The sequence below is a fragment of the Lissotriton helveticus genome, chromosome 5_1 (assembly GCF_964261635.1).
Source record: "Lissotriton helveticus chromosome 5_1, aLisHel1.1, whole genome shotgun sequence".
Taxonomy (NCBI): domain Eukaryota; kingdom Metazoa; phylum Chordata; class Amphibia; order Caudata; family Salamandridae; genus Lissotriton; species Lissotriton helveticus.
The window spans coordinates 619,417,539-619,430,475 of NC_136065.1; the positions used below are offsets into that span (position 1 = coordinate 619,417,539).

General features: G+C 45.4%; 1 protein-coding gene across 1 annotated transcript; it reads right to left on the reverse strand.

The window, feature by feature from the left end:
- Positions 1–8,163: 8,163 nt before the first annotated feature.
- On the reverse strand, positions 8,164–9,345 carry LOC144753300 (transcription factor HES-5-like). Its single transcript, XM_078641038.1, has 3 exons — positions 9,286–9,345; positions 8,850–9,030; positions 8,164–8,384 (listed from the first exon to the last, which is right to left on the reverse strand). The coding sequence occupies exons 1-3, from the start codon at positions 9,343–9,345 to the stop codon at positions 8,164–8,166; spliced, it is 462 nt and encodes a 153-aa protein (XP_078497164.1).
- Between the last annotated feature and the right edge of the window lie 3,592 nt (positions 9,346–12,937).

Consider the following 12,937-nt stretch of genomic DNA (forward strand, 5'->3'; position numbering starts at 1 on the left):
CCCATGTGAAAGGACACATTGCTGGAGTTGCGTCTGTTTTTTCAGGGACGCCTCAGCAAAACGTCTCTTTTGCGCCTACTAATACTCCTTGCAACATGATGCGTCATACACTAAATATGACGCATTCATCATGTTGCAAGGAGGGCGCACTGAGAAGATGCGCATAGCTCTTTTCCTTTTGAATGCATCTGGATGCACCGTTAGGGTGGTTACATCTGACAAAAAATGTGCAGTGAGTGTCCATGAAGGGACAACTGTAGCCTCATGTAGTGTAATATGTAATACGTACATTTTTTAACTGATTGCAATGGTGTTTCATATTTTATAGTGGCTATATTTTCATGCAAGTACCTTGTAAAAATCATACGACCAAATGAAGAGTGTTTTTAAAATGTTGGTTTTGTGTACCTATTCCTGGAAGGCTAAGCCACAATATTCCTGGGAGAAATAACCATTACGTGGTCATTACAAAGCGTTACCATTACAACGTGGTTATAACAACACAAATGCTGTCACAACGCAAGACCATCACAATACAAATTTTTACCACGCATATGCCTTTACAACTAATTTTGTTGTAAAGGCATGAATAGTAAAGGGTTATGAGTTTCAAATGTAAGGTTTAGGGTGCGTATTGGTTTTGGAGGGCAAATGTCATTTTAGGGTTCAAGGTGGGTATGCATTTTGGGGTGCCAGGGGCAATTTTAGGGTCCAGGGTGGGTATGGGTTTTGGGGTGCCTGGGGTACTTTTAGTGTTCCGGGTGTCTATAGATTTTGGGGTGTCAGGGGTAATTTTAGGGTTCAGTGTGGGTATGGGCTTTGGGTGCAAATGGGAATTTTAGGTTCAGGGTTGTCAGGGGTAATTTTAGGTTTCAGAATGGGTATGGGTTTTGGGGTGCCATGGGTAATTTTAGGATTCAGATTGAGTATGGCTTTTGGGGTGCCAAGGGTAATTTTAGGATTCAGATTGAGTATGGCTTTTGGGGTGCCAATGGTAATTTTAGGGTTCAGGGTGGGTATGCGTTTTGGGGTGCCGAGGGTAAATTAAGGGTTCAGGGTGGGTAGGGGTTTTGAGGTGCAAGGGGTAATTTTAGAATTCAGGGTAGGTTTGGGTTTTGGGGTGACAAGGGTAATTTTGGGGTGCCAATGGTAATGTTAGGGTTCAGGGTGGGTATTGGTTTTGGGGTACCATGGGTAATTGTAGGGTTCAGGGTGGGTTGGGTTTTGGAAGGCCAGGGGTCATTTTAGGGTTCAGGGTGGGTATGGGTTTTGGGGTGCCAAGGGCAATTTTAGGGTTTGGGGTGGGTATTGAATTTTTGGGTCATTTTAGGGTTCAGGGTGGGTATGGGTTTTGGGGAACCAATGGGAATTTAGGGTTCACTGCGGGTATGGGTTTTGGGCTGCCAGTGGTTATTTTAGGGTTCAAGGAGAGCATGGGTTTTGGGGTGCCCAGGGTAATTTTAGGTTTCACTGTGGATATGCACTTTGGGGTGCCTGGGGTAATTTTAGAGTTCATGGTGGTATGGGTTTTTGGGTGGCAAGGGCAATTTTAGGTTTCCGGTAGGGTAGGGGTTTTGGGATGGCAAGGGGAAATTTAGGTTTTAGGGTGGGTAAGGGTTTTGGGCAGGAAGGGTAGTTTTAGGATGGGTATGGGTTATGGGGTTATTGAGGGTTTAAGGAAATGTGTGTGTGCATGTGTTGTAAAGAAATGCATTGTGTTGGCATGCGTTGTGATGGCATGCGTTGTGACATTAAACATTCTATAGCTCCAAAGTTACTAGCAAATCAAAAAATGCTTTTCCTATGGAAACTAGGTTCTAACTGTAACTACCTACTGGCGACCATAAAAAAATGTCATTTTAGGGTTTAAGGTTGGTTATGGATTTTGGGGTGCCAGGGGCAATTTTGGGGTCCAGGGTGGGTATGGGTTTTGGGGTGCCTGGGGTACTTTTAGTGTTCAGGGTGTCTATGGATTTTGGGGTGTCAGGGGTAATTTTAGGGTTCAGGGTGGGTATGGGCTTTGGGTGCAAATGGTAATTTTAGGTTGAGGGTGGATATGGGTTTTGGATTGCCAGGGGAAATTTTAGGTTTCAGGATGGGTATGGGTTTTGGGTGTCAAGGGTAATTTTAGGATTCAGATTGAGTATGGCTTTTGGGGTGCTAATGGTAATTTTAGTGTTCAGGGTGGGTATGTTTTTTGGGATGCCAAGGATAATTTTAGGGTTCAGGGTGGGTAGGGGTTTTGAGGTACAAGGGGTAATTTTAGAATACAGGGTAGTTATGCGTTTTGGGGTGACAAGGGTAATTTTGGGGTGCCATTGGTAATGTTAGGGTTCAGGGTGGGTATTGGTTTTGGGGTGCCATGGGTAATTTTAGGGTTCAGGGTGGTATGGGTTTTGGGGTGCCAATGGTAATTTTAGGGTTCAGGGTGGGTATGCGTTTTCGGGTGCCAAGGGTAAATTAAGGGTTCAGGGTGGGTAGGGGTTTTGAGGTGCAAGGGGTAATTTTATAATTCAGGGTAGGTTTGGGTTTTGGGGTGACAAGGGTAATTTTGGGGTGCCAATGGTAATGTTAGGGTTCAGGGTGGGTATTGGTTTTGGGGTACCATGGGTAATTGTAGGGTTCAAGGTGGGTTGGGTTTTGGAAGGCCAGGGGTCATTTTAGGGTTCAGGGTGGGTATGGGTTTTGGGGTGCCAAGGGCAATTTTAGGGTTTGGGGTGGGTATTGAATTTTGGGTCATTTTAGGGTTCAGGGTGGGTATGGGTTTTGGGGAACCAATGGGAATTTAGGGTTCACTGCGGGTATGGGTTTTGGGCTGTCAGTGGTTATTTTAGGGTTCAAGGAGAGCATGGGTTTTGGGGTGCCCAGGGTAATTTTAGGATTCACTGTGGATATGCACTTTGGGGTGCCTGGGGTAATTTTAGAGTTCATGGTGGTATGGGTTTTTGGGTGGCAAGGGCAATTTTAGGTTTCCGGTAGGGTAGGGGTTTTGGGATGGCAAGGGGAAATTTCGGTTTTAGGGTGGGTAAGGGTTTTGGGCAGGAAGGGTAGTTTTAGGATGGGTATGGGTTATGGGGTTATTGAGGGTTTAAGGAAATGTGTGTGTGCATGTGTTGTAAAGAAATGCATTGTGTAGGCATGCGTTGTGTTTGGCATGCGTTGTGACATTAAACATTCTATAGCTCCAAAGTTACTAGCAAATCAAAAAATGCTTTTCCTATGGAAACTAGGTTCTAACTGTAACTACCTACTGGCGACCATAAAAAAAATGTCATTTTAGGGTTCAAGGTTGGTTATGGATTTTGGGGTGCCAGGGGCAATTTTAGGGTCCAGGGTGGGTATGGGTTTTGGGGTGCCTGGGGTACTTTTAGTGTTCAGGGTGTCTATGGATTTTGGGGTGTCAGGGGTAATTTTAGGGTTCAGGGTGGGTATGGGCTTTGGGTGCAAATGGTAATTTTAGGTTGAGGGTGGATATGGGTTTTGGATTGCCAGGGGAAATTTTAGGTTTCAGGATGGGTATGGGTTTTGGGGTGCCAAGGGTAGTTTTAGGATTCAGATTGAGTATGGCTTTTGGGGTGCCAATGGTAATTTTAGTGTTCAGGGTGGGTATGTTTTTTGGGATGCCAAGGATAATTTTAGGGTTCAGGGTGGGTAGGGGTTTTGAGGTACAAGGGGTAATTTTAGAATACAGGGTAGTTATGCGTTTTGGGGTGACAAGGGTAATTTTGGGGTGCCATTGGTAATGTTAGGGTTCAGGGTGGGTATTGGTTTTGGGGTGCCATGGGTAATTTTAGGGTTCAGGGTGGTATGGGTTTTGGGTGGCAAGGGCAATTTTAGGTTTTCGGTAGGGTAGGGGTTTGGGGGTGGCAAGGGGAAATTTAGGTTTTAGGGTGGGTAAGGGTTTTGGGGCAGGAAGGGTAGTTTTAGGATGGGTATGGGTTATGGGGTTATTGAGGGTTTAAGGAAATGTGTGTGTGCATGTGTTGTAAAGAAATGCATTGTGTAGGCATGCGTTGTGGTGGCATGCGTTGTGACAATAAACATTCTAAAGCTCCAAAGTTACTAGCAAATCAAAAAACGCTTTTCCTATGGAAACTAGGTTTTAACTGTAACTACCTACTGGCGACCATAAAAAAAATGTCATTTTAGGGTTGAAGGTTAGTTATGGATGTTGGGGTGCTAGGGGCAATTTTAGGGTCCAGGGTGGGTATGGGTTTTGGGGTGCCTGGGGTACATTTAGTGTTCAGGGTGTCTATGGATTTTGGGGTGTCAGGGGTAATTTTAGGGTTCAGGATGGGTATGGGCTTTGGGTGCAAATGGTAATTTTAGGTTGAGGGTGGATATGGGTTTTGGATTGCCAGGGGAAATTTTAGGTTTCAGGATGGGTATGGGTTTTGGGGTGCCAAGGGTAATTTTAGGATTCAGATTGAGTATGGCTTTGGGGGTGCTAATGGTAATTTTAGGGTCCAGGGTGGGTATGGGTTTTGGGGTGCCATTGGTAATTTTAGTGTTCAGGGTGGGTATGTTTTTTGGGATGCCAAGGATAATTTTAGGGTTCCGGGTGGGTAGGTGTTTTGAGGTACAAGGGGTAATTTTAGAATACAGGGTAGTTATGCGTTTTGGGGTGACAAGGGTAATTTTGGGGTGCCATTGGTAATGTTAGGGTTCAGGGTGGTTATTGGTTTTGGGGTGCTATGGGTAATTTTAGGGTTCAGGGTGGTATGGGTTTTGGGTGGCAAGGGCAATTTTAGGTTTCCGGTAGGGTAGGGGTTTTGGGGTGGCAAGGGGAAATTTAGGTTTTAGGGTGGGTAAGGGTTTTGGGGCAGGAAGGGTAGTTTTAGGATGGGTATGGGTTATGGGGTTATTGAGGGTTTAAGGAAATGTGTGTGTGCATGTGCTGTAAAGAAATGCATTGTGTTGGCATGCGTTGTGATGGCATGCGTTGTGACATTAAACATTCTACAGCTCCAAAGTTACTAGCAAATCAAAAAATGCTTTTCCTATGGAAACTAGGTTCTAACTATAACTACCTACTGGAGACCATAAAAAAAATAATTATATATATATATATATATATATATATATATATATATATATATATATATATATATACTATCATGGAGCCTGTTTCCAAGGAGCTGCGCTCTAAAACATGTAGGGCAATGAAATGCATCTGAATTAAAATGCCAGTTTCCTTTTATTAAAAAAATCAATGGAATTCATCTGCTTTTCGAGTGCGCCTTGAACTGGGGATGTTTTGTTGAAAGATATATATGCTTTACTAAAATAAAAGCATTTTACAGGGAACTATAAACCTACATATATATGTATCATTTATACTTACCAGTAAAATAGTTATAGTTTGAATCTTAACTTTAAACACGCATATGCCTTTACGAAACATGCTTTTACAACTAAAGTTGTTGTAAGGGCATGTGTTGTAAAGCCATATGCGGGGTAAGAGTTTGCGTTGTAATGGTAATGCCTTGTAACAGCACTTGCGTTGTTACAACCGCATTGTAAAGGAATGCGTTGTGATGGCATGCGGTGTGATGGCATGCTTTGTGCCGTCATGCATTCTATTGCCGGGCCCACTTCCTATGGCAAACTCATCATGGCCAGTATGTAATGTGCCACCCACACTTCTGGCAGCCCTGATCATCCTCACTGCCCCTCCTCCTCTGGTGCCAGAATTTAATTGTGTTTGAAAGTTGGGGTTCAGTGTAGCACAGAAAGGAGCAGGTACGTGTGAGACCGCCCAGATTTTGTGAAACACACTTTCTCTCTATCGCATTATATATTATTAAGTCTAAGTCCACCGTCTCTACAGAGTGCGTGACACCAAATTGCACCTTTTGTCATAGAGAACTGTTAGCGTGATACAGCTCCCTCTTTCATTCAAGTGCCTAGAAGCACGCCTGCACATGCCGTCGGGTGTAATGTCTCACGCAGCTCTGCATCTCAAAGTAGACCAGGTTCTAAATATTGACAACATAGTGTTGTGTTTAAACCCCATAGTAATCTGGATGCACGCAATGTGCTTGTAAAACGTTAATGTCTTATTATTTCGGACATAAATATGACATTTGGCACAACATTTGATAATGGTTGTGCCTGCTGCAATGGGCTGTTTCACTTCCAATTGTGGTTGACAATGTCCCCACCCCTTTCAGTCCACGAAGAAAGCCTTTTCCTTCAAAGCAACGCTCAGACATCCAAAGGAAAACATACAAAACAGCAATTGATGTTTAATTCCATTTTATTGAGTTTTGCATTTTTATTGGAACATGTTCGTATCTCAACTGATTGCAACAAGTCCCTTCATATAACAGAAAGAGTGAATAATCACGAGACAGATACAGAATGTCACAGAAATGTCACAGCTGAGACTAGAGGATATACACAGGATATTCTTAATTCAAATAGATTGAATGTCTTCATCGCAGGAGCTAAATCCTGGGTTTCAATCCTTAACTCAATGAGTTCCCACTGATAATCACATCCCTACAAATATTGTAGAAGATCTAGAAGTAGAACATTCTCAGTCACTGAGATACAAATCCATGGTGGGGAGTTCACCACACTAAACATCTTTATAAAAAAGAGAACACAACATTGTGTAACTTACACAAATAGCGCCAAGACTGCTTTTAAAATAAACATTTGGCACCAGTGATAACCGTTTTTCCATTCCATCCATCACCAATGAATGTTACACATTGGAGAATACAGAATTCATGTGCACATTGTCACATACACTTTTTAGAGATAATTCACAAATCTCTAACAGAACAGAAACACACGTTACCTTCACAGAAGGCAGGGCTTTTAACTCATGAATTTCCAATAGGAAATACAGATATAGCATCACTAATATATAAAAGGCAATTCATGTACCTTTTGGAGAATGTATAAAATACATCACTTTATCTTAGAGCGAATCCAGCTAGTTTCTGAAAGTACAGAAACACACTTTACCTTCACAGAAGGCAGGGCTTTTAACTCATACATTTCCAATTGGAAATACAGATATATCAACACTGATATGTAAAAGGCAATTAACGTGCCACTTGGAGAATGTATAAAATACATCACTTTAACTGGGAGCGAATTCAGATATTTCTGAAAATACAGAAACACACTTTGCCTACACAGAAGGTAGTATACGTTCATGTTAATTTTCAATAGAAAATACTACATATCAAAATTGATACAAAGGAGGCGCGGCGTCCGTCATCACTCACTTCAGCCAATCAGAGATAACTATGTAATTTGTAGCTTGGAACACAGAAGGTGAACACACACTGATCCTGCACAAGGTCCCAATCTGAATCCCTCAGATTACAAGCACATCTATTATTCTCACAGACACTTTCATCTGTCAATCAACTTCTTAAAATGAAGTAAAATTGGTACAACCCAGAGCGTCGCTAGAACTAAGACCTGAGAATAGCTTATTCTAAAATATGCACCAACATTCTCAACAGTAGGTCCTATTGTAGGCCAGAACTCTAGATAACATCTGAATTTGTTGCAAAGAAACAGCTAAGAAGAATTACAAATTGAAGGCACTTCCTATTAATGCCTTCAGTTAATTTTCTTCAACAATGTTATGCATGGTACATGAGCACACTGCTGCCTTTGTTCAAGAAGTTCGTGTTCGTACAATACATACTGTGTAGTCTGCATAGTATTCATCTTAAACGGGTACAATATTTACTCTGTCTATCCTAAGATGATATAATCATGAGAGTAGATTTACCGTGCAAGCACTTTCCATACGTCATTGATATAAAATGTACATATCGCCCATCCTATGCGAATGTAGTAGCCACAGTGTCCACCCTGTGTGGATATAATGTTCTCACACTGGTCTTTTACGAGGAAATAGCATTCACACACTTCATCCTATGAGGATTTACTGTTCACACACTGGGCAGCCTATAAGGATACAGCATTCAAATACTGACCCTCTGCGAGCATTTAATATTCACTTTGTCCATCCTGTGAGGATTTACACTCGCTCGTCACTCCTCTCCTTGAAGTGCAGTAAACTCCCCTGCCCAGCAGGGCGCGCTCCAGACACGAGAATGAATATTCTCCTCAGAGAGGACCGAGGCCTCGAAAGAAGTCCGAAGAAAAGTCCAGGCTGCGGCTCCCGCATTACCAGGGTCTCCACGGGGCTCGGGGGCTGTCCTGGGCGGGCTCTTTAGTGCTGCTGGGACAGGACGGAGGCCGAGAAGGACACACCGCCTCTGCTGCAGCCGCAGGTCTATGGAGGGCCCGCAGCAGCTTCATCCGGGTCTCTGCGGGGGCTCCGTGGAGGGAGAGGAAGAGCAGAGAGTCCTGGAGGCACCGGGAGTGACCTTCACTGGAGGCCGCGGCTGCAGGGAGAGACGAGGGGTTAATGTTTGTACAGTCTCACAGCAGGAAGTGAACAGATACATATCTTCTATTAAAGCTCTCTAGATTGCTTTTGCTTTCCTGTGGTTGCTACAAAAGATTTACAGGTAGTGCTGACACGCTCATTTTTAAAACACAAGTTTACTTTAAGTAAAATGGAAATGGAGATACTTAAAATAAATAAGCCGTTGCCAAGTACCATTCCATTGCGACTATCACAAGTTAGGTCTCTGCACCGTAATGACTAACCCCAACCACCCTCCCTCTCCACAAACATACACAAGAATTACTGCAGTCCCAGTGCACCCACTGAGGTCTTATCCCTTCAACAACTGGAGAAAACACCACCCACTCTTGCCCCGCCCCGCTTTCACCACATGCACCTGTCTGTACCCAAACTTCACACTTCACCACATAAAAAGTCACTTGACGTCACGAGCTCTCACCTGGCGCCGGTGTCTGCACGCGCTGGGCCAGGTACGTCACGGCCATTTCCAGGATATCCGCTTTCTCTGCTTTGGCCGGAAGTTCGTGTCCCTCAAACTCTCTCTGCAGCAACATCCTCAGCTGCTCAATGCTGCTGTTGATGCGATCTCTCCTCAGCTTCTCCACCGCTGGCTTCCGAAGCTGCAGAAACAAAATGTGCATTTGTTATTGTACGGGAACGTGCTTAAAAGGCAATAGATGCGCGTATATTTATAACTTTATGATACAGCAGTTCATCTAAACAGTGCTAATGTAGAACTAAGGAAATGTTAAAAAAATAATAACCAAATCCCTGGCTGAAGTACTATATAAAGTGCAATAGGCACATTTAAACACGGCTTTAGGTCTATATGAAAATTATCAGTATAGCTTAAACATTATTTTCCTGGCTCTTACCTGTCTAATGTTTCTCTCCTCGTTTTCTTCATATTTCCTCTCGGTGCTGAAAGGCGCCATCTTGCCCGGTGTGGGGTGAAGAGCGGGGTCTCTGCAGTGAACCCACAGTGATCGGTATCTGAAGAGCTCGCTCCCTCCCGCCCTATTTATCCCCCTCCGCCTGCAGGGTAATGTGTGGGTCTGGGGCTGGAGAGAGGTTCCCACACTCAGCAGCCAATCAGAGAGCAGCAGGGACAATGGAAGTGTGGCACATTACAGGGTGGGCGGGGAGGGGGACATCTGGGGCCCGGACACAAAAGATCAGAGTGTGGGAAAGAGCTGCCGATTAACGTGATATGAACCCCGGCATCTGCCAGGAGCTAAACGGTGTCAATAGCATTAAATACGGGCGGGTGTGGCCGCAGCGCTGAAAACGATTGAATAAGCGGGCTCATGACTCAACACGTTAATCTCTATCGTTTGAGTGAAAGTATATTTCTACTCAATTCTGTCGATGTGCGCTATGAAGAGCACTCACAATTACGGCTTCATTGCTTTTAAAATATATACCACCAGTCATTAGTAAAATTCAAAGGGAACGCTCGTGACTCGCCCAGCCTGGCGGGAAAGTTCAATGAGCAGTGTACATGAGAGTGAGGTAAAATCAGGGGCGGCTGGTGACATTTGAAAGTGGTGGGGCGTAAACTAATTTGCATATTGCACCGCAGCAAGCGCAGCGAGCGAGCGCAGCGAGCGAGCCCGAACCACCTTGCATCCATCCATACATCATTCATTCATCCACCCATCCATCCACCCACCCACCCATCCATCCACCAATTCTGCATCCATCCTGCATCCATCATTCATTCATGCATCCACCCATCCATCCAGCATCCATCATTCATTCATGCATCCACCCATCCATCCATCCATCCTGCATCCATCCATCCATCATTCATTCATGCATCCATCCATCCACCCATCCACCCATCCATCATCCATTCCTGCATCCATTCATGTGTCCACCCATCCATCCACCCATCCTGCATCCATTCATGTGTCCACCCATCCATCCACCCATCCTGCATCCATCATTCATTCATGCACCCATCCATCCATCCACCCATCCATCCTGCATCCATCATTCATTCATCCACCCATCCATCCATTCACCCATCCACCCATCCAGCATCCATCCATCATTCATTCATGCATCCATCCACCCACCCATCCATCCACCCATCCATCATCCATTCCTGCATCCATTCCTGCATCCATTCATGCATCCACCCATCCACCCAGCATCCATCATTCATTCATGCATTCACCCATCCATCCATCCTGCATCCATCATTCATTCATGCATCCACCCATCCATCCATCCACCCATCCTGCATCCATCCATCCATCATTCATTCATGCATCCATCCATCCACCCATCCATCCATCCACCCATCCACCCATCCATCATCCATTCTGCATCCATTCATGTGTCCACCCATCCATCCACCCATCCTGCATCCATCATTCATGCACCCATCCATCCACCCATCCATCCTGCATCCATCATTCATTCATCCACCCATCCATCCATTCACCCATCCACCCATCCAGCATCCATCATTCATTCATGCATCCATCCATCCACCCATCCATCATCCATTCCTGCATCCATTCCTGCATCCATTCATGCATCCACCCATCCATCCTGCATCCATCATTCATTCATACACCCATCCATCCACCCTGCATCCATCCTGCATCCATCATTCATTCATCCACCCATCCTGCATCCATCATTCATTCATGCATCCACCCATCCACCCATCATTCATCCTGCATCCATTCATGTGTCCACCCATCCTGCATCCATCATTCATTCATGCATCCACCCATCCATTCATCCACCCATCATTTATCATCATCCATCCATCCATCCTGCATCCATCATTCATGCACCCATCCATCCACCCTGCATCCATCCTGCATCCATCATTCATTCATCTACCCATCCACCCATCCTGCATCCATCCTGCATCCATCATTCATTCATGCATCCACCCATCCATTCATCCACCCATCATTCATCCTGCATCCATTCATGCATCCACCCATCCTGCATCCATCATTCATGTATTTTTATGACCATATAACTTGCACACAGCTTGTCAGTGTTTAATACCAGTCTCGAACCTTGTACTCCAGCACCAATGATACATGATTAATATTAATTGTTTTTAAAAACATGTATTTATTCGACACCAATTTCACACCTTAGTCGGAACATCATTTTTATTTGTTTTTTAAAATATCTATTTATTTAACACCAAAGTAAGTCATGTATACATTTTTATGGTTTGATAAGAGGCTCGAACCTGGTTTCCCAGCACCAAATTCGGCCGTGCTATCTGTCAGGGGTTATGTAACCGGGCTATGTAGTGACCAGCCAATCCTGCACCAGGATTGGCTGGGGGGGCACCATGACTCCTCGCCCAGTCGCCCTGTGTAACTCCGGGGGCTGCGGCCCGCCCCCTGGTCCTCTCTCTAAGGGGGAATTCACAAGAAAACGATCTGCGCATGCACGGGCATGTTTGTGCCCAAAAATACACTTGCGCAGCTGCAGCAGCCCGATCCTCCCCCCCCCCCCTTGCGCACTCCGGGAAGGTCGGGTGTCTCCCGGTTTCCCGGCCGGCAGATAGCGCGATTTTTTTAAATAATTGTGTTTGGCTTCTAGTGACGACGTGGTGGGGCCATGGGGCTTAGTGGGGCTTCGCCCCTACGCCCCAATGGACGCACCGCGCCTGGCGTAAAATAAACAATGCGTCAGTCAATGACGTGTGTTACACCCGCCCTGCACCGGCACCTGCGTGGAACTGTCCAGTGCTGAAAGCGCCCGCACTGGCCGCAGCACTAGATTCAGGCAGGTAGGTGAAGCTCTGCCCTGATATGGTGATTTTTTTTCTTTGAAGTCACGTAGAAGCTCCTCGCACAGTCCATGGCAGGCACCTCTTCCAGTGTTTGTAAAATTCTGTGATTAATATTTTGTTGCTCTTCAGCCTGGGTTCCCATCTCCACGTGCCCTGGTTCTTTTGCTATAAAGCCTCAACCGTGCACCCCTGGTGTGATCCAAACGTGCAAACACCTTGGTGTTTAAAGTCTCAATTTCTAATTTTGCATTAAAAGGCCCCCGCACCCGGCGTCACTTTGCCAAAGTTTCTGAAGATTTACGCACGTGATTCTGCATTTAAAATGTTCATTTGTAATATGCTGAAACCCCTGGGTGTGTTCGCGGTTGCCTATAGCCCAGTGTGACATGATATAGCCCCAGTACCAGCCCCTCCCTCCGGTAGTAATAACCTGCCCCAGTTCTCGGGTCCTGACAGACCCGGCGCACCGAGGCCTCGCCGCTGCCACAGGCCGCTCCCCAGATGGCGGCTGCAGATTAACCCAGGGGAGGGTCAGATTCCCTGGAGCCGGAGGCCTCCGTGTGACACGCTTCTATTGAACCCTCTGAATGGGATGAATGGGCGGCAGTGTGGGAACCTCCGGGAGTTTCCGGCCCCAGCCTCAGAATCATAGTCTTTCAAGTAGACCAAGGGTCAAGGTTACCATAGAGCATTTGGGTTAAAAGGCAGCGTGCTCCCACCCTCCTGTTTTGAAAAGGTTCCCTGAA

Coding starts and splice junctions, on each gene's coding strand:
- LOC144753300 (XM_078641038.1), bottom strand. CDS start 9,345: ATGGCGCCTTTCAGCACCGAGAGGAAATATGAAGAAAACGAGGAGAGA. Junction 9,031..9,285: donor AGGAGAGAAACATTAGACAG/GTAAGAGCCAGG, acceptor TTGTTTCTGCAG/CTTCGGAAGCCAGCGGTGGA. Junction 8,385..8,849: donor CGTGCAGACACCGGCGCCAG/GTGAGAGCTCGT, acceptor CTCTCCCTGCAG/CCGCGGCCTCCAGTGAAGGT.